At 38.3% G+C, this 26,290-nt stretch overlaps 1 protein-coding gene and 1 long non-coding RNA gene across 4 annotated transcripts in view; both read right to left on the minus strand.

Moving 5' to 3' along the window:
* LOC117301044 overlaps positions 1–4,762 on the minus strand; it is a 13,796-nt gene extending 9,034 nt beyond the window's left edge. Inside the window, exon 1 of the mRNA XM_033784927.1 lies at positions 4,753–4,762. Within this exon, the coding sequence (XP_033640818.1) occupies positions 4,753–4,762 (10 nt within the window). The remainder of the gene's footprint in view (positions 1–4,752) is intronic.
* A 99-nt stretch (positions 4,763–4,861) lies between these two features.
* Positions 4,862–26,290, minus strand: part of LOC117300925 — a 28,611-nt gene continuing 7,182 nt past the window's right edge. Inside the window, exons 2-8 of one of the 3 annotated variants that reach the window (XR_004520240.1) lie at positions 21,736–21,834; positions 16,102–16,220; positions 14,039–14,158; positions 13,018–13,137; positions 11,334–11,453; positions 5,820–5,940; positions 4,862–5,223 (exon numbers count right to left, since the gene is read on the minus strand). This is a non-coding gene — a long non-coding RNA (uncharacterized LOC117300925). The remainder of the gene's footprint in view (positions 5,224–5,819; positions 5,941–11,333; positions 11,454–13,017; positions 13,138–14,038; positions 14,159–16,101; positions 16,221–21,735; positions 21,835–26,290) is intronic. The other 2 variants (XR_004520241.1, XR_004520242.1) reach the window with 2 other exon arrangements.

Consider the following 26,290-nt stretch of genomic DNA (forward strand, 5'->3'; position numbering starts at 1 on the left):
GCTTAGCCTTGTGCTTATTTCAGAGCAAATTTGTTGCATTTTAGAGCAAAATTTGATAAGTTCACAAGGCTATAGCCTTGTACTTATTTCAGAGCAAATTTGTTGCATTTTTAGAGCAAAATTTGATAAGTTCACAAGGCTATAGCCTTGTTCTTATTTCAGAACAAGTTTCATGCATTTTAGAGCAAAATTTGATAAGTTCACAAGGCTATAGCCTTGTGCTTATTTCAGTGCAAATTTGATGCATTTTTAGAGCAAAATTTGATAAGTTCACAAGGCTATAGCCTTGTGCTTATTTCAGAGCAAATTTGTTGCATTTTTAGAGCAAAATTTCATAAGTTCACAAGGCTATAGCCTTGTGCTTATTTCAGAGCAAATTTGATGCATTTGTGAACAAAACTTGATAAGTTCACAAGGCTATAGCCTTGTACTTATTTCAGAGCAAATTTGATGCATTTTTGAACAAAATTTGATAAGTTCACAAGGCTATAGCCTTGTGCTTATTTCAGTGCAAATTTGATGCATTTTAGAGCAAAATTTGTGCTTATTTCAGAGCAAATTTCATGCATTTTTGAACAAAACTTGATAAGTACACAAGGCTATAGCCTTGTGCTTATTTCAGAGCAAATTTCATGCATTTTTGAACAAAATTTGATAAGTTCACAAGGCTATAGCCTTGTGCTTATTTCAAAGCAAATTTGATGCATTTTTGAACAAAATTTGATAAGTTCACAAGGCTATAGCCTTGTGCTTATTTCAGAGCAAATGTTGTGCTTATTTCAGAGCAAATTTGATGCATTTTGAACAAAATTTGATAAGTTCACAAGGCTATAGCCTTGTAATTATTTCAGAGCAAATTTGTTGCATTTTAGAGCAAAATTTGATAAGTTCACAAGGCTATAGCCTTGTGCTTATTTCAGAGCAGATTTGATGCATTTTTGAACAAAATTTGATAAGTTCACAAGGCTATAGCCTTGTGCTTATTTCAGAGCAAATTTGATGCATTTTAGAACAAAATTTGATAAGTTCACAAGGCTATAGCCTTGTGCTTATTTCAGTGCAAATTGATGCATTTTAGAGCAAAATTTGATAAGTTCACAAGGCTATAGCCTTGTGCTTATTTCAAAGCAAATTTGATGCATTTTTGAACAAAATTTGATAAGTTTACAAGGCTATAGCCTTGTGCTTATTTCAGAGCAAAATGTTGTGCTTATTTCAGAGCAAATTTGATGCATTTTTGAACAAAATTTGATAAGTTCACAAGGCTATAGCCTTGTACTTATTTCAGAGCAAATTTGTTGCATTTTAGAGCAAAATTTGATAAGTTCACAAGGCTATAGCCTTGTGCTTATTTCAGTGCAAATTTGATGCATTTTAGAGCAAAATTTGATAAGTTCACAAGGCTATAGCCTTGTGCTTATTTCAGAGCAAATGTTGTGCTTATTTCAGAGCAAATTTGATGCATTTTTGAACAAAATTTGATAAGTTCACAAGGCTATAGCCTTGTGCTTATTTCAGAGCAAAATGTTGTGCTTATTTCAGAGCAAATTTGATGCATTTTTGAACAAAATTTGATAAGTTCACAAGGCTATAGCCTTGTGCTTATTTCAGAGCAAAATGTTGTGCTTATTTCAGAGCAAATTTGATGCATTTTTGAACAAAACTTGATAAGTTCACAAGGCTATAGCCTTGTGCTTATTTCAGTGCAAATTTGATGCATTTTAGAGCAAAATTTGATAAGTTCACAAGGCTATAGCCTTGTGCTTATTTCAGAGCAAATTTGATGCATTTTTAGAGCAAAATTTGATAAGTTCACAAGGCTATAGCCTTGTGCTTATTTAAGAACAAATTTCATGCATTTTTAGAGCAAAATTTGATAAGTTCACAAGGCTATAGCCTTGTGCTTATTTAAGAACAAATTTCATGCATTTTAGATTAAAATTTGATAAGTTTACAAGGCTATAGCCTTGTGCTCATTTCAGAGCAAAATGTTGTGCTTATTTCAGAGCAAATTTGATGCATTTTTGAACAAAATTTGATAAGTTCACAAGGCTATAGCCTTGTGCTTATTTCAGTGCAAATTTGATGCATTTTTAGAGCAAAATTTGATAAGTACACAAGGCTATAGCCTTGTGCTTATTTCAGAGCAGATTTGATGCATTTTTGAACAAAATTTGATAAGTTCACAAGGCTATAGCCTTGTGCTTATTTCAAAGCAAATTTGATGCATTTTTGAACAAAATTTGATAAGTTCACAAGGCTATAGCCTTGTACTTATTTCAGAGCAAATTTGTTGCACTTTAGAGCAAAATTTGATAAGTTCACAAGGCTATAGCCTTGTGCTTATTTCAGAGCAGATTTGATGCATTTTTAAACAAAATTTGATAAGTTCACAAGGCTATAGCCTTGTGCTTATTTCAGAGCAAAATGTTGTGCTTATTTCAGAGCAAATTTGATGCATTTTTGAACAAAACTTGAGCAAATTTGATGCATTTTTGAACAAAATTTGAAAAGTACACAAGGCTATAGCCTTTTGCTTATTTCAGAGCAAATTTCATGCATTTTTGAACAAAATTTGATAAGTTCACAAGGCTATAGCCTTGTACTTATTTCAGTGCAAATTTGATGCATTTTTAAACAAAATTTGATAAGTACACAAGGCTATAGCCTTGTGCTTATTTCAGAGCAAATTTGATGCATTTTTGAACAAACTTGATAAGTTCACAAGGCTATAGCCTTGTGCTTATTTCAGAGCAAAATGTTGTGCTTATTTCAGAGCAAATTTGATGCATTTTTGAACAAAACTTGATAAGTTCACAAGGCTATAGCCTTGTGCTTATTTCAGTGCAAATTTGATGCATTTTAGAGCAAAATTTGATAAGTTCACAAGGCTATAGCCTTGTGCTTATTTCAGAGCAAATTTGATGCATTTTTAGAGCAAAATTTGATAAGTTCACAAGGCTATAGCCTTGTGCTTATTTCAGAACAAATTTCATGCATTTTAGATTAAAATTTGATAAGTTCACAAGGCTATAGCCTTGTGCTTATTTCAGAGCAAATTTGATGCATTTTTAGAGCAAAATTTGATAAGTTCACAAGGCTATAGCCTTGTGCTTATTTCAAAGCAAATTTGATGCATTTTTGAACAAAATTGATAAGTTCACAAGGCTATAGCCTTGTACTTATTTCAGAGCAAATTTGTTGCATTTTAGAGCAAAATTTGATAAGTTCACAAGGCTATAGCCTTGTGCTTATTTCAGTGCAAATTTGATGCATTTTTAGAGCAAAATTTGATAAGTTCACAAGGCTATAGCCTTGTACTTATTTCAGAGCAAATTTGTTGCATTTTAGAGCAAAATTTGATAAGTTCACAAGGCTATAGCCTTATATGCTTAATTCAGAGCAAATTTGATGCATTTTAGAGCAATATTTGATAAGTTCACAAGGCTATAGCCTTGTGCGTATTTCAGAGCAAACTTGTTGCATTTTAGAGCAAAATTTGATAAGTTCACAAGGCTATAGCCTTGTGCGTATTTCAGAGCAAACTTGTTGCATTTTAGAGCAAAATTTGATAAGTTCACAAGGCTATAGCCTTGTGCTTATTTCAGAACAAATTTCATGCATTTTAGAACAAAATTTGATAAGTTCACAAGGCTATTTGCTTATTTCATAGCAAATTTGTTGCATTTTAGGGCAAAATGTTATTAATCACAAGGCTGTAGTCTAATAGCATTTTAGATCAAAAGTTGTTGCAAATTCGGGCAAAATTTGATAGCTACACAAGGCTGTAGTCTTATAGCGTTTAAGAGCAAAATGTGTTGCAAATTTTGATAGCTTTACATGGCTATAGGGTTAACGTTAAACCTTTTTTTATTTAATTTTAAGGCAATTGTGTTCTTATTTACAAGAATTCTTACTGTATAGTAATAATACTAAACAGTATTTATATAATAAGTAAAGACTAAAGGGTCAGTAAAAATACAAGCCCTTGAAACAAACTTTGTAAAACTCCACCACGAGAGTAAATTACTATTAGCTAAACTAACAACAGCTACATAATGTAAACTGTACTGTAAGGGGAGAGGTTACCAGCACATACACCCTCGACCAAAGATCCTCAGCATCTGGCCATTGCAATTAAATATAGCAAGTCATAGAAATGATAAACAATCGCCAAAATAATGGGTAAAATAGAGCTAACAGTGTAACATAACAGTGAGGGGAGAGGTTACCAGCACATACACCCTCGACCAAAGATCCTCAGCATCTGGCCATTAAAATAATAAAAGCAGCAATTAACAGAAATGATAAACACTGGCCAAAATAACGGGCAAATTAATGGGCAAAATAGAGCTTATAGTGTAACAAAACAGTGAGGGGAGAGGTTACTAGCACGTACACCCTTGACCAAAGATCCTCAGCATCTGGCCATTAAACCATCTTTAACAGTTTTTGGGTAAGTCATAAACATATGGGTTAGGCGATTGCAGTCAGCCAGTGAAGTAGCAGATCCATCCTGAAGAGGTAGGCCATTCCAGGGGTGAGGAGCTGTAGACGCATACGATCCTTTATTATATATTGACTGCCATAGTAACTCGGAATGTTGAGCGTAAATTATGTGTAGGGCTGTTGGGAATGTTAGACTTGGATATGTATTGCTCTTGTGCTTTGTAGGTCATCAGGAGCACTTTGAAGATGATCTGCTGTTTCAAAGGAAGCCAGTGGAGCAAGGAATGTGCTCAAATACTTTACAGTTCTCCATGTCGGTTTTAAGGCCATTGTCCAGTCTGTTCTGGGTTGGCCTGTTTCTCCCTATGTCTCTCCTCCACTTGGCCTTGTCCGTTGCGTCCCTTGCGTCCCTTGCGTCCCTTGCATTGAATCCAAACAGTTGCATGTCATTTGAGACGGAGCTCTGCCAAGGGTGTGGGGCAACCAACAATTCTGTCAGTACACCTCTTGACCTCCTCCTTTCTCTCCACATGACCAAACCACCTCAGCCTGTGCCTCCTCAGTACGATGCTGATCCCCACTACACCGACTCTTCTCTTCAGTTGAACACAACAAGTTACTTGGTTGTATTCCATGGTTGCTAGATAAACAGCTAAGATGTCTTGATGATCGTAATATTTACATGCATTGCTCTCTTGTATAGCCTTCGAGGTGTCTGTAGAGGGGATTCCCTCTGCGTTTGATTTCGGGGAACCACGACGTACATCTCAGGCTCTGAAAAGTCAAGTTTACAGTTAGTATGGTAGCCAAATGGAGTGAAATGATAGCTACGGAAATAGGCTTGTCTACCCATCAAGTTTTGCCCCAAAAAGTAACAAAGGTATGGGCATTGTGTACCTAGTAAACTTTGCCCTAAATTGCAACAAGGCTGTAGGCTTTGTGCACGTATCAAATTTTGCACTAGATTTCAACAAATTTTGCCCTAAAATGCAACAAGGCAGCCCTACAGTTCAACCAATTTAGCCTTCAAATGCAACAAGTTTTCCCCTAAAATGCAACAATGCTAGGGTTACCTATCATGCGTATCTATCGTGTGTACCATTTCAAATTTTGCCCTACAATGCAACATATTTTGCCCTTAAATCAACACGGCTTTATTTAGCCTTGTGTAACTTTCAAAATTCGCCCTAAATGCAACAAATGTTATCCTAAAATGCAACAAGGATGTAGCCTCGCCGTAAGATGCAACAAACTTTGCCCTAAAATGCTACCCTAAAATGCAACAAAATTTGCCCCAATTTCATTAAGCCTAAACATGTGTACGTATCAAAGTTCACCCTAAAAGAACATTTTATTAGATTGTTAATCACCATTATCATGTCTGATGGCATCCTCTTCCTGTGTCCATACCTCATCACCCAGCTGTATGGATCTTCAATTAGTTATGACATCTTGAGTGTGAGCGCGCTCTACCAAGATTACCCCTTTCAGCTGAAAGTAAAAAGGAAATTATGTACATCATTATTGAGGCATCTTCCCTTGAGTATAGCCTTGTGTATCTAACAAATGTTGTCTTTAATTTCACCAAGGCCATAGCCTTGTGTACCTAACAAATTTTGCCTGAAAATGAAACAAATTTGTCCCTAAAATGTAACCTGGCCTTAGCCGTGTGTGCCTATCAAATTCACCCTAAAATACAATTTTTGCCTTAAAATGCAACAAGGGTATAGGCATTGTGCACAATCACTATCAAATATTGCCTGTAAATGCATTAAATTTTGCCATATAATGCAAAAAAGCTTATTACATTGTGCACCTGTCAAACGTTGCCTGAAAATGCAACAAATTTCACCCTAAAATGCTACAAGCCCGTCCGTGTACCTATCAAATTTTGCCCGAAAATGCAGAATTTGTTTTCCCTAAATGGCAACAAGGCTATTGTATACATGACCTATCAAACTTTGCCCTTAGATGCAACAAGGCTACAGCCTTGTGTATATATCAAATTTCGCCCCAAGATGTAACAAATAAATGCAGCAAATTTCACCCTAAAAGAACATTTTATTAGTTTGTAACTCACCATTTCCATGTCTCATGGCATCCTCTCCCATCAACACCCCGCTGTATGGATCTTCAATTAGTTACTTGACATTAGACATCTTGAATGTGAGAGTACACTACCAAGATTATCCCTGTCAGCTGAAAGTAAAAAGGAAATTGTGTACATCATTACTGAGGCAGCTTCCCTTGAGTATAGCCTTCTATACCTAACAATTTTTGCCCTAAAATGTAACAAGCCTTGTGTACCTTACAAATGTTGCCTTAAATTTCACCAAGGCCATAGCCTTGTGTACCTAACAAATTTTGCCTGAAAATGCAATAAATTTGTCCCTAAAATGTAACCTGGCCTTAGCCGTGTGTGCCTATCAAATTCACCCTAAAATGCAACACAATCTGCCTTCAAATGCAACAAATTTTTCCCTAAAGTCTTAAGCTTTGTGTTAGCCTTGAGTACCAGTAAATGTTGTCTGAAAATGCATTACATTTTGCCATACAATGCAAAAAGGCTGAAGCATTGTGCACCTATCGAACTTTGCCTGAAAATGCAACACGTTTCCCCTAAATGGCAACGAGGCTATAATCTTGTATACCTATCACACTTTGCCATTAGATGCAACAAACCTAAAGCCTTGTGTACATACCAAATTTCGCCCTAAAATGAAATAAATTTCACCCTTAAAATGCAACAAGGGTATAGGCATTGTACACCTATCAAATGTTGTGCTAAATTTCAACAAACTTTGCCCTAAAATGCAACAAGGCTTTAATAAGCCTTTTTTGTATCTATCAAAACTTTTAAGCTTCAAATGCAACAAATTTTGCCAGGGCTTATCCTTTTGATCTATCAATATTTGCCCTAAAATGCAACAAATTTAGCCTTGTGTACCTATCAAACTTTGCTCAAAGATGCAACACATTTTGCCCTAAAATGCAACAAGGCTATAGCCTTCTGTAGCCTTGTGTACCTATCAAATTTCGCCCTAAGATGCAACAAATTTTCCCCTAAAATGCTACCCTAAAATGCAACAAATTTCACCCTAAAAGAACATTTTACTGGTTTGTAACTCACCATAATCATGTCTCATGATAACCTCTCCCTGTGTCGTGCCTCATCACCCAGCTGTCTGGATATTGAATTAGTTATGACATCTTGACTGTGGAAGCAGACTACCAAGATTATCCCTGTCAGCTGAAAGTGAAAAGGAAATTGTGTACATCATTATTAAGGCAGCTTCCCTTGAGTATTAGATGACCAGATTTGAACTTTTGAGTCACACAAATTGCAAAAGTTTGTTTCAATGTTGATTCCTGTTTATTGGGTGGTTATTGATGACATATCCAAAAGGGGACAAGAGTTCCAACTCAGAAGTGACCTAATTTGCATATTTAAATTAGGTGGTAATTATCATACTTTGAGGTATATTATCTCAAAAACTATTCATGTTCAGGACAAAAATTGTGTTGGAGGTGAATAGAAACCTGACCCCGAAAATCTAAAAAACATATTTATACTCGATTGACCCTTTGCAAACAAATAGGTCAAAGGTCAAGGGGAAACATATGTTAATTTGGTTTTCTCCACTCAAATGCATCATGACATGGCATACCATCACAGTGAAATTAGTAGGATGAATGAGTTCTTTGGGTTAAATTATTCCTGAACATGCATTAAATTTTGCTATACAGTGCAAAAAAGCTGAAGCATTGTGCACCTATCAAACTTTGCCTGAAAATACAACACATTTTGCCCTAAAATGCACCAAGGCTTAATCCTTGTGCACCTATCAAATACTGCCTGAAAATGCAACAAATGTTGCCCAATAATGCAACCAGGGCTTATCCTTGTGTATCTATCAAACTTTGCCCTAAAATGCAACAAATTTAGCCTTGTGTACCTAACAAATTTGCCTGAAAATGCAATAAATTTTTCCCTAAATGGTAACAAGGCTATAGTCTTGTATGCCTATCAAACTTTGCCATTAGATGCGACAAAGCTGAAGCCTTGTGTACATATCAATTTTCGCCCTAAAATGCAACAAATTTCGCCCTACAACGCAAAAAAAGGGTATAGGCATTGTGCCCGAAATGTCAACAAGTTTTGCCCTAAAATGCAACAAGGCTTAAGCATTATGTATCTATCAAATTTCGCCCTAAAATACATCAAAGTTTGTGTGTACCTATCAAATTTCGCTCCAAGATGCAACAAATTTGCTCTAAAATGCCCCCCTTATAAATGCAGCAACTTTCACCCTATAAGAACATTTTATTAGTTTGTAACTCACCATTATCATGTCTCATGGCAACCTCTCCCCGTGTCGTGCCTCATCACCCAACTGTCTGGATAATGAAATAGTTATGACATCTTGACTGTGAGAGCGCTCTACCAAGATTATCCCTGTCAGCTGAAAGTGAAAAGGAGATTGTGTACAGCATTATTAAGGTAGCTTCCCTTGAGTATAGACTTGTGTATCTATCCAATTTTGCCCTAATATGCAACAAATTTAGCCTTGTGTACCTATCAAATTTTATGTGAACATGCAACAAATTTAGCCCTAAAATGCAACAAGGACCTGTGTATCTATCAAATTTCGCCTTTAAATGCAACAAGGGTATAATAGGCATTGTGCACCTACCAACGTTTGCACTAGATTTCAACAAACTTTGCCCTTAATTGCAACAAGGTCTATGTAGCTATCAAACTTTGCCTGAAAATGCAACAAATTTTGCTTTAAAATGCTACAAGGCTGTATGTGCACCTATCAAATTCGCCTGAGAATGCAAAAAATTTTGCCCTAAAATGCTATAAGCCTGTGTACCTATCATGTTTTGCCTGAAAATGCGATAAATTTTTCCCTAAAAGACAACAAGGCTATAGTCTTGTATGCCTATCAAACTTTGCCATTAGATGCAACAAAGCTGAAGCCTTGTGTAAATATCAATTTTGCCCTAAAATGCAACAAATTTCGCCCTAAAATGCAAAAAAGGGTATAGGCATTGTGCACGAAATTTCAACAAGTTTTGCCCTAAAATACAACAAGGCTAAAGCATTTTGTATCTTTCGAATTTCGCCCTAAAATACATCAAAGTTTGCCCTAAAATGCAACAAGGCTATAGCCTTCTGCACCTATCAAATTTCGCCCTAAAAGGCATCGAAGTTTGCCCTAAACGCAACAAGGCTGTAGCCTCGTGTACCTATCAAATTTCGCCCCAAGATGCAACAAATTTGCTCTTAAATGCAGCAACTTTCACCCTAAAAGAACATTTTATTAGTTTGTAACTCACCATAATCATGTCTCATTGCAACCTCTCCCTGTGTCGTGCCTCATCACCCAGCTGTCTGGATATTGAATAAGTTATGACATCTTGACTGTGGAAGCAGACTACCAAGATTATCCCTGTCAGCTGAAAGTAAAAAGGAAACTGTGTACATCATTACTGAGGCAGCTTCCCTTGAGTATAGCCTTCTATACCTAACAAATGTTGCCCTAAAATGCAACAAATGTTGCCCTAAAATGCAACAAATTTTGCCCTAAAATGCAACAAATTTTGCCCTAAAATGTAACAAGCCTTGTGTACCTAACAAATGTTGCCTTAAATTTCACCAAGGCCATAGACTTGTGTGCCTATCAAATTCGCCCTAAAATGCACCACATGCTGCTTTCAAATGCAACAAATTTTGCCCTAAAAAGCAACAAGTCTTTAGCTTTGTGTAAGCCTTGAGTACCTGTAAAATTTTGCCATACAATGCAAAAAGGCTGAAGCATTGTGCACCTATCAAACTTTGTCTGAAAATACAACAAAATTCGTCCTAAAATGCTATAAGCCTGTGGTACCTATCAAATTCGCCCTAAAATCCAACACACTTTTCCCTAAAATGCAACAAGGGTATAAGCATTGTGCATCTATCAAATGTTGTACTTAATTTCAACAAACTTTGCCCATAAAATGCAACAAGGCTTAAGACTTGTGTAAGCCATGTGTACCTATAAAATGTTGTCTGAAAATGCAACAAATTTTGCCAAAAAAATTCAACCAGAGACTAGCCTTGTGTATCTACCAAATTTTGCCTGTATTTCAACAATTTTGGCCTTACAATGCAATAAGGCCGTAGCCATGTGTGCCTATCAAATTTCGCCCTAAATGCAACAAATGTTGCCCTAAAATTTAACAAGGCCTTGTGTACCTAAAAAATGTTGCCCTAAAATGCAACAAACTTTGCCTGAAATGCAACAAGGCTTTACCCTCATGTACCTATCAAGTTTTGCATGAAAATGCAACAAATTTGGCCCTAAAATGCAAGAAGGCTGAATGCCTTCTGTACCTATCAATTATCACTCTAAAATGTAACAATTTTTTTCCAAAAATGCAACAAGGCTTAAGCCCTGTTTGCCTGAAAATTCAACAAATTTTGCCCTAAAATGCTACCCTAAAATGCAATAAATTTTGCCCTTAAAGGCATTTCCTAGTTTGTAACTCACCATAATCATGTCTCATGGCAACCTCTCCCTAAATGCATTAAATTTTTCCCGAAAATGCGACAAGGTTAAATTCTTGTGTACCAAACAAACTTCGCCCTAAAATGCTACAACATTTGCCATAAAATGCAACAAGGTGGTAGTCTTGTAGACCTATAAAACTTTGACAAAAAGTGTGACAAATTTTGTCCTAAAATGCAACAAATCTTTGCCCTAAAATGCAACATAAAGCCTTGTGTACCTATCAAATTTCACCCTAAAATGCAACAAATTTTGCCCCTATCACATTTTGCCTGAAAATGCAACAAATTTCACCCTAAAAGAACATTTTATTAGTTTGTTACTCACCATTATCATGTCTCATGGCATCCTCTCCCTGTGTCATACCTCATCACCCAACTGTCTGGATCTTCAATTAGTTATGACATCTTGACTGTGAGAGCAGACTACCAAGATTATCCCTGTCAGCTGAAAGTGAAAAGGAAATTGTGTACATCATTATTAAGGCTGTATGGATATTGAATAAGTTGAGTAGACTACCAAGATCATCCCTGTCAGCTGAAAGTAAAAAAGGAAATTATGTACAGCATATAGCCTTGTGTACCTATCATATTTTGCACTAAATTTTAACAATGCCATAGCCTTGTGTACCTTTCAAATTTTGCCTGAAAATGCAACAAACTTTTTCCCAAAATGTAACAAGGTCTTGTGTACCTAACACAATGGTATAGACGTGTGGACATATCAAAGGATCAACAACATTTTTACAAATTTTGCCCCAAAATGCATCAGATGGCTTAAGCCTTGTGTAAGCCTTGTGTACCTATAAAATGTTGCCTGAAAAAGCAACAAATTTTGCCGTGAAAAGCAACAAGGCTGTATCAAACTTTTCCTGAAAATGCAACAAATTTAGCCCTTCAAATACAACAAATTTGGCCCTAAATTTCAAACAAGGCTATAGCCTTGTGAACCTATCAAATTTTGCCTGAAACAAACAAATTTGGCCCTAAAATGCTACAAGGCCTTGTGTAGCTATCAAATATTGCCCTAAAATGCAACAAATTTTGCCCTAAAATGCAATAAGGCTGTAGCCTTGTGCACCTATCAAATTTTGCCTGAAAATGCAACAAATTTTACCCTCAAAAACAACAAATTTGGCCCTAAAACATGTGTAAAATGCAACAAGACCTGTGTACCTATCAAATTTCGCCTGAAAATGCAACAAATTTTGCCCTAAAATGCAACAAGGCTGTAGCCTTGTGTACCTATCAAATTTCGCCTTAGAATGCATCACACTTTGCCTTAAAATTAACAAGCTTTTATTTAGCCTTGTGTATACCTATCAAATTCGCCTTAAAATGCAACAATTTTTGCCGTAAAGCCCGGTTCATACTTCCTGCGAATGCAAATGCGATACGAATGTTGACGTCGCAACGAAATTCGCACTGAGTTGAGCCGTGTTCAACTCACTCGCTTTGCATTCGCAGGAAGGATGAACCGTGCTTAAAATGCAACAAATTTTGCCCAAAAAGGCAACAAGGATAGTCCAACAAATTTGCAAGGCCAACAAATTTGCTCTTAAATAAGCACAAGGCCTTGTAAACTTGACAAATTTTGCTCTGAAATAAGCACAAGGCTGTGGCCTTGTGTACCTATCAAATTTTGCCCTAAAAGGCAACAAATTTTGCCCTAAAATGCAACAAGGCCTCGTGAACCTAAAAAATGTTGCCCTAAATGCAACAAATTTTGCCTAAAAATGTCACAAATTCGACCATAAAATGCCACAAGACTAAATAAATGCCTTGTTTACCTATCAAATATTGCCCTAAAATGCATCATTTTTTTCCAAAAATGCAACAACTTTTTTAGCCTTGTGTACCTATCAAATATTGCCTGAATATTTCAACAAATTCTGCCCTGAAATGCCACCCTAAAATGCAACACATTTTGGCCTCAAATGCATTAAGCCTTTAGCCTTTTGTACCTATCAAATTTCACCCTAAAAAGAACATTTTATTAGTTTGTAACTCACCATAATCATGTCTCATGGCAACCTCTCCCTGTGTCATACCTCATCACCCAACTGTCTGGATATTGAATAAGTTATGACATCTTGACTGTGAGAGCAGACTACCAAGATTATCCCTGTCAGCTGAAAGTGAAAAGGAAATTGTGTACATCATTATTAAGGTAGCTTCCCTTGAGTTAATATAGCCTGGTGTACCTACATTATCTTATCTAGTGTATCATATTTCGCCCTAAAAGGTAGCAAGGCCTAAGCCTTGTGTACCTATCAAATTTGCCCTACAATACAACAAATTTTGCCCTAAAATGCTACAAGGCTTTAAAAGCCTTGTGTACCTATCAGAGTTTGCCTGAAAATGCAAAAAGTTTGGCCCAAAAATGCCACCAGCCTTGTGTATCTATCAAATTGTGCCTGTATTTCAACAATTTTGCCCTAAAATGCAACAAGGCTATAGCCATGTGTACCTCTCCAATTTCGCCTAAAATGCAACAAATTTTGCCCTAAATTGCAACAAGGCCTTGTGTAGCTATCAATTTTTGCCTCAAAATGCAACAAGGCTGTAGCTTTGAGTACCCATTAAATCCGCCCTAAAGTGCAACACAAAAATGTAACAAGGCATTGTGAACCTAACAAATGTTGGTTTAATTTTCAACAAGGCCATAGCCTTGTGTACCTTTCAAATTTTATCATAAAATGAAACAATTTTTGCAGTAAAATGAAACATATTTTGCCCTAAAATGCAACAAGGCTAAACCCTTGTGTGACTATCAAATTTCGTCCTAAAATGCAACAAATTTTGCCCTAAAATGCAACAAGGCCTTGTGTACTTAAAGATACCCTAAATGCAACAGATTTTGCCCTAAAATGCAACAAGGTTTTAGGCATGTGTACCTATTAAATTTTGCCTGAAAATTTCAACAAATTTTGCCCTTAAATGCTACCCTAAAATGCAACAAATTTAGCCCTCAAATGCATAAAGCCTAGCCTTGTGTACATAATAAGAACATTTTACTGGTTTGTAACTCACCATAATCATGTCTCATGGCAACCTCTCCCTGTGTCATGCCTCATCACCCAGCTGTATGGATATTCAATTAGTTATGACATCTTGACTGTGAGATCGAACTACCAAGATTATCCCTGTCAGCTGAAAGTAAAAATGAAATTGTGTACAGCATTATTTAGGCAGCTTCCCTTGAGTAAGTATAGCCTTGTGTATTTTGCCCTAAAATGCAACAAATTTTGGCCTAAAGTGCACAGATTTCGCCTAATATGCAACAAATGTGGCCCAAAAATGCAACCAGTGCCTAGCCTTGTGTACCTATCAAATTTTATCTGAAAATGGACAAAGTTCCCTAAAATGTAACAAGGCCTCGAGTACCTAACAAATGTTGCCCTAAATTTCAACAAGGCCATAGCCTTGTGTACATACCAGATTTTGAGTAAAATGCAACACATTTTGCTTTAAAACGTATCAAGGCCTTCTGTACCTGATGTCGCCCTAAAAAGCAACAAATTTTGCCCTAAAATGTAACATGGCCTTAGCTTTGTGTACCTATCAAATTCACCCTAAAATGCAACTATTTTGCCCTTAAACGCAACATGGGTGTAGGCATTGTGCACCTATCAAATGTTGTACTTAATTTCAACAAATTTTCCCCTAAAATGCAACAAGGCTTAAGCCCTGTGTAAGCCCTGTGTACCTATAAAATGTTGCATGAAAATGCAACACATTTTGCCCTACAATGCAACAAGGCTGTATGTAGCCCTGTGCACCTGTCAAACTTTGCCTGAAAATGCAACAAATTTTGCCCAGAAATGAAACCAGGTCCTAGTCTTGTGTACATGTACCTATCAAATTTTGTGTGAACATGCAACAAATTTTGCCCTAAAATGCAGCAAGGGTATAGGCATTGTGCAACTATCAAATTTTGCACTTATTTTCAACAAATTTTGCTCTAAAATGCAACAAGGCCTTGTGTAGCTATCAAACTTTGCCTGAAAATTCAACAAATTTTGCCCCAAAATGCAACCAGGGCTTAGCCTTGTGTACCTACAAATGTTGTCCTAAATTTCAACAAGGCCAGCCTTGTGTATATAACCTATCCAAATTTTGCCTGAAAATGCAAGAAATTTTGCCTTTAACTGCAAAAGATTTTGCCCTAAAATGCATCAAAGACAAGGCCTTGTGTAGCTATCAAATTTTGCCTTAAATTTTGTCAATTTTTTGCCCTAAAATGAAACAAGGTGATAACCTTGTGTACTTATCAACATTGTTCTAAAATGCAATAAATTTTGCCCTAAAATGTAACACCTTTTGCCATAAAATGTAGCAAGGCATTATGAACCTAACAAATGTTGGCCTAAATTTCAACAAGGCCATAGCCTTGTATACCTATTAAGTGTTGCCCTAAAATGCAATAAAATTTTGTCCTAAAGTGCAACAAGGTTTAAGCCTTGTGCACCTATCCGATTTGCCTGAAAATGCAAGCAATTTGGCCCCAAGATGCATCCAGGGACTATCAAATTTTTCTTGTCTTTCAAACATTTTGCCTTAAAATGCAACAAGACTATAGCCACATGTACCTATCAAGTTTCGCCCTAAAATGCAACAAATTTTGCCCTAAAATGCAACAAGGCTTACGCCTTATGTACCTATCAAACTTTGCCTGAAAGTGCAACAAATTATTTCGCCCTAAAATTTTGCCCTAAAATCAACAAGGCTTTATTTAGCCGTGTAGCCGTTAGCTGTGTATCAAAGCCGCCCTAAAATGCAACACATTTTGCCATAAAATGTAACAAGGCATTGTGTACCTGACAAATGTTGGCCTATTTTTGAACAAGGACACAGACTTGTATACCTCAAAATAATTGCCAAAAAATGCAATAACATTTTGCTCTACAATGCAACAAGGCTAAAGACTTGTGTACCTATCAAACCTCGCCCTAAATAGCAACAAATTTTGCCGTAAAATGCAACAAGGCTGTAGCCTTGTGTATCAAAATTTGCCCTAAGATGCATTAAGCCTATAGACCTGTGTACGTATCAAATTTCACCCTAAAAGAACATTTTATTAGTTTGTTACTCACCATTATCATGTCTCATGGCATCCTCTCCATGTGTCATACCTCATCACCCAACTGTCTGGATCTTCAATTATTATGACATCTTGACTGTGAGAGCAGACTACCAAGATTATCCCTGTCAGCTGGAAGTGAAAAGGAAATTGTGTACATCATTATTAAGGCATCTCCCCATGAGAAGTTACTATTATAATTAACAATGATAATATTAAGGTAAAACATCACAGTTATTGAAGTCTTATACAGAGCACGTTTCTACCAACAAGGTACTCAAGGCGCTTAGTTTATCCAAACTTATAGAGAAAAATAGGTTATTGAAGTAATCAATTCTGAGACCCAAATATGTAGCACCCTGTAAGGGTTTACAAGGTGCTCTGGCCCAATCAGAGATCACAGCCAGGAACAACAGGGGCGAACCCCTTCTCTTTTCGAGAAGTGAAGTGTCTTGCTTTAAGGACACAGGTGTCACAACTGGGACTCAAACCAACACTCTGCTGATCAGAAACACCAAAGTTTGTATTCGGTGCTCTTAACTGCTTAGCCACGACACTTCCAGAACATGCAGAACATACAGTTTTTTAAGTTGAGTCTGAGGTAATTGATCTACAGTAATATAAAAATGTGACTCATGATCGTGGAAGTAGATGGAACTGTTATGTCTTTAATTTAAAGGCATTAGTAAAGGCTACCACAGGTAAGAGTGGGAATACATTTCCGTGATCATGTATCTGTTTTTAGGGAGAGATTTGTGTTCAAGTCTAGTCTTGGTTTACCTTTCAAGGCAGTGGACACTATTGGTAATTACTCAAAATAATTATTAGCATAAAACCTTACTTGGTAACGAGTAATGGGGATAGGTTGATAGAAACGGCTCTCTCTGAAGTGATGTAGTTTTCGAGAAAGAAGTCGTTTTCCCTGAATGTAATTTCAAAACTTTAGATTTAGAATTTGAGGTCTCAAAATCAAGCATCTGAAAGCACACAACTTCATGTGACAAGGTTTTTTTTCTTTCATTGTTATCTCGCAACTTCAACGCTCAAATTTTCACAGGTTTGTTATTTTTTCCGTATGTTGAAATACACCAGGTGAGAAGACTGGTCTTTGACAATAACCAATAGTGTCCAGTGTCTTTAATACCAGATTTATAAGCATTATCATGAAAATACTACACAACTTGATACCTACGTTTCTAAAAACATAAATAATGCACGGTTAGAATCCCACCCAAGTAGCATGCTTTAAAGGGACACACCGGCCGAATTGGGCTATTTGGGCTACAAAATAGACTAAGAAATGAATTCAGCAGTCTTCCAGGAATGAAGAAGAACAGTCCCTAAAAAAATCATCAAATTTGGCCGTTTTTGAGCATTTTAAAACAAAAACTTAGGTCGCGTGATTGTTCTAACCAAAAAGTGGTACAAACAATCACGTGACCTTCCGGGCTAGTTTTACTTCCAGCCGTCAAAAAGTAACTTACCAAACCAAATTTAAATCTTTTTTTTTTACAAAATTATTAACGAGTAATTGACGAAAAAGATCATGTATTTGAAAAATCTCACGCATAGCTGGCCTCTGGACTTGGCATCGATCGCATTCCAAACTGCATCATGCCTATGCATTGCAGTAGTATGCCTAGTTTGTGCCAGGAATGCTTTATTTACCCATCATTTTTGGGGTTAGTTTGTTGTTTTATTCGTGACGATCTTTGGATGTACGTCGAAGCACGACTACCTACACCGTCGAAGGATTTGCCTGATCCGTATATGCTGGTTGTTTATAATTTATGAATAGACTGGATCCTTATGCTGCGCGTAGTAAAATGTTGCTATTAACAAAGCACCAGTCTACTTACAACGTTGTGCGACAATGTCACGAAGATTTGACATTTGCAACAGCTGGAAACACGTACACGCTGGCCTTTTGCCGCTTTTGGGTTTTTTAATCATTTTTAGCTAATTACGTGACATTTTGATAATTTTTTTTACAGCAACCATCTATAAATACATTATTGATGATTCTACAGCCCTAAATTGCGTAAACGGTGAGCCGGTGTGTCCCTTTAAGGGATGTTTTTCATTTGCAATTAATTTTCCAATGCCAAACAATTGCAAAGGAAAAATGGTCCGCTGTGGGTCCATCACCGGCCCTCTGTCTTCCCTCTGTTGGATGTTGTCGACAATGGACAAACAGTGAGCGAGAAGATGTTTGTGCCGACAATCTTCTAGTGGCAGTCCTCTGATGGTCGGCCATTGGCCCTCTGTCGGCTGCCGACAATGGCCCACCAGTGAGTCATCAAACGTTTGTGCCGGCGGTCTGCTTGTGGCAGCACTCTTATGGTCCATCATTGGTCCATCATCGACCCTCCGTCGGCTGTCGACAATGGACAACCAGCAAGCCATCGGACGCTTTTGTCGGCGGTCCGCTAGTGGCAACCCCTTTGATGGTCTGTCATCTGCTCTCTGTCAGCTGTCGGCAATGGACAACCAGCGGTCATTTGTGCTGGCAATCTGCTAGTGGCAGCCCTCTAATCGGACAGTGAACCACCGGCGAGTCACTGGTCATTTGTGTCAGCAATCCACTAGCGGAAGGCCTCTGATGGTCCGCCATTGGTCAATTACTTGTCCTCTGTCAGCTGCCGACGATGGACCACCAGTGAGCCGGCAAACGGCGGTCCGCTCTATTGGTCCATCCTTGGCCCTCTGCCAGCTGCCGATGGTGGACAAACAGCGAGCCAGCAGACTTTTGTGCCGGCAAGCAGAAGCCCTCTATTGGTCCGCCGTTGGTCCATCCCCATTGGCCCTCTGTCGGCTGCTGATGATGGACCACCAGCAAGCCAGCGGACTTTTGTGCCGGTGGTCTGCTCATGACAGCCCTCTGATGGTCCGCCGTTGGTCCATCGTCTGCCCTCTGTCGGTTGCCAAAGGTGGACCACCAGCAAGAAAGCGGATGTTTGTGCTGGCATTCTGCAGGTGGCAGCCCACTGATCCAACAGTGAACCACCAGCGAATAAGCAGACTTTTGTGCTAATGGTCTTCTAGAGGCAGCACTCTAACGGTCTGCCAATGGCCCATCAATAGCCCTCTGTCAGCTGCCGATGATGGACCACCAGCGAGTCAGCGAATCATCAAACTACTGAAAGATTATAATTATTTGCTACCTGACAACTAATCAAATGTAAGGTAAAGATCAAGTACATAAAATGTCTTGGTTGGAGTTAGTTCAACGAATAATACTGACTTGAAAAGAAATTAGCAAATACGTTGCTGAAAAAGGTAATTAAAATACTTGATTGAATTGGGTGCGCATTTCAACAGGTCTCATTCTTTACATATATGTTGTTAAATTATGAAAGAAAATTAACAAATGTATTGATCAGGTCAGCATAAAGCTTTAAATTAATGTTTGGTACATACATGATATGCCTCAATTTGTACCATGAGCTACTCATAAAGATAAGCTTTTAGCTGACCATTTTCAACTACACTGTACTTGACAATTCATTTTATACAAAATATTTGTCCTCGAAAACGATCATTACAAAATTACAAACAAATCGTTCACAGCAGAATTAAAAAAGAGAGGTCATGCAGGGAAAGTTGTCATAAAGTGCCTCTGCATGGACTGATGATTTTAATAGTTCAAGTGAAAACTATAGAATGTAAGCAACATTCTTCAAATTATATAAATATTGATCTAACAAACAAATATGTAACAGTGTCCACAGCTCCAGCCAGCCAGAAAGAATGCACAAGTGATGCTTGTGATGTGTTGTCAACACAAGCAAATCCTGGTAATGCTCGCTCTCGAGAGAGGAGTAAGGTCCCCATCTATCATTTGTCATAACTGACTGCATTGGGTCAATGCACACTTGATCCAACGGCACCTTTTGTTTCCCTGCAGCTGGCCCTGTGCAACGCTTGTAAGTCTTCTTGGTCAGCTGCAGGGAATCCCCTGCAGAGGGAAGATCCAATACTTTGATCATGTCCCATTGCACCAGACGCAGTAATGTTTCCTTTATGGACAACCGCCGCAATTGGGTGACTTCGTCTCCTTCCCCGGCAGACTCACCTAAGCATGACCAGGAACTGTCAAGATCACCAGGCGGGACCAACGGCACAGTGTCACAGTCCTATAATGAGCAACTCCCTCTGATGATGATGAGTGGAGGCTTAATGGCAGTGGAGAGTTTGGCACACTGCTAATAAACTGTGTGCAGCAGCAGTGCTAAGCTTGGGCGATATTGATTTATTTTTTTCACGATATATCGCCGACACTATATCGCGATATTCGATATAATCACGATTAATTAAATTTGACATCATCAGTCTTCAAACTCCCAGTGAAAGTTGTAGAAGAGACAGCCATAGCATAAGAGAGGTGTTCTAATGACCTATTATTCTGGTTTTACTCCAAATTAGTATCGCGATATTCGATAATATATTGTGGTATCGCCCAAGCTTAAGCAGCACCAAACCAACCTTGGCCAATGACAGATGGCTGACTCACCATACCAGGCGGGCCAACCCCGACGAGAACTTGCTGGGTAGCAGAGAGGGCGGACAGGGAGGTAAATATCAACTGAAACGCCTGAAAAAAACTCCCTTACGAAATCAACGACGCTTGTTGTGGTTAGGTCCGATGAATCTCCTGAGGAACTAGAAGATGAATGGCATGCACACCATGCCTTCTTCTTCTTGCTCTTTTTGTGTGATGCATGCATCATGGGATATATGTGACAACACGCTTAAATCAGATGATGGCTGGGGAACAGGCACCCTCGCACATTGAGTGAACTCTGATCCAGTGGCGAGTCCCCAGGAAGGTGACCCAGCCTGGGAACACTGACGACCATGCTCACTTCCACCACTGGCCACCGGCTCCCCCAGACCCATTGGGTGGGTGGGGGGCTAGCTGCGTGTCCGGGAATCCGGGTAACCCGATTAACCCGCCTGTGCTGCTGTACTGCCACATAGCCGGATGGACATGGGTGACTAGAGCCCACTGAGCTGTGAAGCTACATTAGGCTTGCTGCATTGGACAGCTCTCTGCTAGGTGGAGGATCGAGGGGTAACAAGAGGCCAGGTACCACGCCCTGTTAACCCTGCCTGACCTTACGTCTGGTAATCCGGCTACTCTTGGCAGACGCAGGGGACCGAGAACTCGGTACCTGCAAGTACCTGTAGCCAACAGAGGCTGCAGGCGCTGGACAATAGACTGGCCTGGCAACGTTACGTCCCTGACACAATCAACCAAGGATTTGGTCTGTCCTGATAGGGGGAGATGGATGAATACATGCCCCGATTCCGACAGATTGAGTCCTCCCCAAATGCTTCATACTCCAAATAACTAATTATCTGTACACCAACAGTTCCACAAATAATAAATATATTTTTACCTTGAAAATTTGAAATAATGTAACAGTTTTAAACAACAGTGCAACATGGCCTTTGTCAAACTTTGCTGCATTGGATTGACTTCATCAGGTACAGAAGACCCTTTGAAGTCTGGAGAGGACTTGTGTGCTGATTGGTCTTGCTTTGGCTGCTGAGCAGGATGGCTTGCCAAATGACATTGATGAACAAGCCAGAATGATTTGGAACATCAACAACAACACTAACAAGTATTGACAGTTCAACATACCTCAGACAAGGTGGGCATGATGCATCTATACCATTCCATACCTATAAACATTAACAATCCAAGATGAACTGGATAGAGGATTCTGCTGATGTGAATAATCTGCAAACCAATGAATAAGATAAACTACATTCAACACATCATCAAGTATTATAACAATCTTGAAAATGCTCACTTTAGTGACATACATGTATAATCAAGGTTCACCTCTTGGGATAATCTCCACTAGACCACAGGTCTTAAAGTCACCTGGAAGTGGTATTTTTTCAAAATAAAGCTTTTGTCACTAATATATGTGTTTTGATGAGTGGAATGTGAATAAACAGTTAACTAAGGTTTTAAACAATCAGTTCTTATGTTATTTACAAATTTAAGAGTAGACCCCGACCCGAGAGGGCGCTGTTCGTGAAGTCAATCGAGGCAGACTTTGCCTGTAATGCGTAGAGTAAACACAATGCCGACCAGGTTTATTAACTCAAAAAAGTCTTGTAAAATGTGCACAACACGTTTTGTACAACACAATTTCTGATGTTGTTGTGTAGAACATTCTGAATAACCAAACAGCATAATTTTGACCGGAGTTTTGAGTTGACATTGTTAAGCTCGGAAATGTTTTAAGTTTTAAACAACAGTGCCTTTGCCAGCTGTCACTGATAAACAAGCCTATCTTGCATCATGTCTCAAAATTTAGAAGGGTTTGGGCTACAGTGAGTTTTTGTAGGAGGTAGAAGAACTTGGGCTGTCTGACTGTGTTTACATAGGAGGATTTCAAATGTTTTAGGTCTTATGTAGTTGGCCAACTGCAGCAGTTGACTGTCTAATCATAGAGTGAGGACAGCTAATGAAGCTCTGTGTTTAAGCAGTTTACAAAGCAGTTGACTGCCTAAATAAAGCTCTATCTTCAAGCAGTTTTACCACTGCTATGAAGGCTTAATAAAAACAATTGACTGCCTAAATGAAGCTATATATTTATGACACTTTTACCACTTCTATGAAGGCTTAATATAAAGCAGTTGATGACTGCCTAAATGAAGCTCTATATTTAAGCAGTTTTTTTCACTTCTACATGTATGAAGGCTTAATATAAGCAGTTAAATGAAGCTCTTTTTTTAAAGGGACACACCGGCCGAATTGGGCTATTTGGGCTACAAAATAGACAAAGATATGACTTCTACGGTCTTCCAGGAATGAAGAAGAACACTCCTTAAAAAAAATCATCAAACTGAGCCGTTTTTGAGCATTTTAAGACAAAAACGCAGGTCGCGTGATTGTTCTAACCAAAAAGTGGTAGAAACAATCACGTGACCTTTCGGGCTAGTTTTACTTCCAGCCGTCTTAAAGTAACTTACTTCACCAAATATAAATCTTTTTTTTACAAAATTATTAACGAATAATTGACGAAAAAGATTATATATTCAAATTATCGCTACAAAATGTAAATAATAGTGAAAAATCTAACGTAAGATTCGCATTCAAAGAGTCCGTGTAACGTAAGCTTGTTATATGGCCCCACGGCGTGGAGCAATCAGAACGTAAGCCTCGGGGCATTATACCATACCGCGCATGCCGTGTCTCGTGGGGGGCTGGAGGTGTAATCCCAGGCGCTCTGAACTCCAAGCGTGCGGGTCTCGCCGTTAGCTTGGGAGGGGTTATGGGAGCCAGACATCAAAGTACATGTTTGTCATCGTGGGTTTGTCAGTCGGTACACCTCGTGTCGATTCCGTTATTTCCTATGCTCGCATAATGCTCTGTTTTGTTTCATTGCTCCTAGTTTCTTTTTGTTATATGAGTTTTCACAGGTAATTAAAAAAGATTGATTATGTCAAAACGTAAGAATACTGTCAATATTGTTATATTGACAGTGTTATTGTGTGAGTAGCTTAACAAATGTTTTACAAATAGAGAACAAAGGATAACAAAAACGGAGCCCCGATCGTAAAAAAGGACAGGTGAATAAGAATTTTGTAAAAGGTTGAAACAAAAATATTGATAAAAAAAAATTTCATCAAAGCATTATTTTGTCAAAAAAATATTCTGTGAATAAGTGTTATTTTTGAGATTGTTTAAGTATCATTTGGTTCTGTTCCAAGCTACGCAGATACTCAGCTACGCTTACGTTCCTTCAAATGAGTTACGCTATAATAACAACAGGTAAGTTTTCAAGCCCGAGTCAAGTACGCTTACGTTCCAAGATATGCTTACGTTCCAAAAGATAAGGTTACGTTCTAAGCTACACAGCTACTCAGCTACGCTTACATTCCAAGTTTTGCTTACGTTCCTTCGAGTTATACGCTATAATAACAAAAGGTACGCTTTCAATTCTAGATATGCTTACGTTCCAAAAAATATGGTTACGTTCCAAAAGATATGGTTACGTTCCAAGCTACACAGCTTCTCAGCTACGCCTAATCCAAGATACAATTAGGTTCCAGTTACGCTATTTATAAGCAAAAGGTACGCTTTCAATCCCGAGTCAAGCTAGGCTTACGTTTCAAGATTTGCAGCTATGCTTACGTTTCAAAATACATTCTCACAAGGACGCTTTTATCCCTAAAGATGCACTCCCCCCCCCCCCCCCCCCCCCACAGAAATAAAAAAATCTTTCACTGTGAACAGGGGCCGGGCCCATTGATCAGTTTCATATGTTTAGCAAATTTTCTTTACTGTTGAAAAATTTAGTCGGGCATCAGCCAAAAGTTTTCAGATTTCATTAAAATTTGGCTGTTAATCAGTTTCAGCTTTGCAATACTATTTTGTGCTAAGCAAATTTTGTGCCACTATGAAGGCATTATGAAATTGGGTCCTGGCACGTTGGGAGAACATAACGCCATGATCGCATTCCAAACTGGATCATGGCTGTGCGGTAGTATGCCTAGTTTATTGGGGCCAAGAATGCTTTATTTACTTGTCCTTGTCCCATCATATTCTGGGTTAGTTTCTTTGTGTTCTTCGTGACGATCTTTGGATGTACGAAGGTCTACCTCCATTGTAAAGGATTTGCCTGATCCCTTTATGCTGGTTGTATGGATAGACTGGATCCTTATGCTGCGTCATAGTAAAACGTTGCTATAAACAAAGCACCAGTCTACTTACAACATTGTGCGACAATGTCATGAAGATTTGGCAGTTGCAACGGCTGGAAACACGTATACGCTGGCCTTTTACCGCTTTGGTTTTTTAAAATCATTTTTCGCTAAATAGGTGACATTTTGATGATTTTTTTACAGCAACCATCTGTAAAAACATTATTTATGATTCTACATCCCTATATCTGTAATATTTGTTAGCGCCACTCAAATCCCATTTGGTTTTTGCTTTTTATGTGTTGCTGAGAATCTATATAATCATAAAACGCAGACAACTTAATGGGATCATATTGGCGCGTGGATTTCTAGACGACGCAAAATCGCCCGAAATAGGCAGTAGTGTAGTTTCATATGACCTTTGTTATATTGGTGGGCCAACATGATCCCAATTATTTTTCAATTGAAATCTGTTTAGGAACACTCAACTTAACCAAATACAAGAAAACATTGATGGGATCTTGTTGGCACAGATACTTACAGTGATGAAAAAAGTGAATGTTGTGCCAATTTAGGCCAAAATGTGTGGAATGACAATACTTTAGAAAATTTTCAAAAAATCTTTTGACATGCAAGTTGCAGAGATCCCAAGATTCTTTTTTCATTTGTCATTAGATGAAAACTGTTCCAATACCCAGTTGCCATAAAAACAATTTTTTGTTGTTGGCGCGCAAAGTTACGGAGGTGCGAAAACGCAATATATTGGTAAAATTTGAACTTTGACCTCTATTATCTCTCTGCGCCAACGAGATCCCACTCACTTTGCACTTAAATTTGTTTTAGGGATGCAAGCTCTTTCATTTGAACTTGTTTAATTCATTGGATCCTATAGGCGCGTTGAGTTATGAGGCGTTGAAAATGGCACGAGGGCACTGTTCGTCAAAGGTTCAGGTGCGCGTAACATGACGCGCCAACGAGATCCCAAATTTTTTTTTTTACTTTTGTTATAAGCCCAACTGGAGGTTTCAAAAAATGTTTTACTTTTTCTGGGATGACCTTGGCGCATGTTTTTTGTGTTTACAGGGAATGTACTATTCGTTTCTTGAGGGCTTTTTGGCCCAAACTTTGATAACCGGTAACTCCAAAACCGAAAGCGTCAGCAAACTAAAATTTTGGATTTATTCGTTTGGTATGATGGTGTATCACTCTAATTTTTTGGAAGAAGATCTGCGAACCCATGAATCACACCCCCCCCCCTAATTTGGTACATTCTTACAGGCAGGGACTCTTAATATAAGCAGTTGATGACTGCCTAAATGAAGCTATATATTCAAGCAGTTTTACCACTTCAATGAAGGCTTAATATAAGCAATTGACTGCCTAAATGAAGCTATATATTTAAGCAGTTTTACCACTTCTATGAAGGCTTAATATAAGCAGTACCTAGGACGGGGAATAAACCTGGGGAGTAAACCTAAGACGGGAAATAAACCTAGGATGGGGAATAAACCTGGGGAGTAAACCTAAGACGGGAA

Source organism: Asterias rubens, chromosome 16 (genome assembly GCF_902459465.1).
Source record: "Asterias rubens chromosome 16, eAstRub1.3, whole genome shotgun sequence".
NCBI lineage: Eukaryota > Metazoa > Echinodermata > Asteroidea > Forcipulatida > Asteriidae > Asterias > Asterias rubens.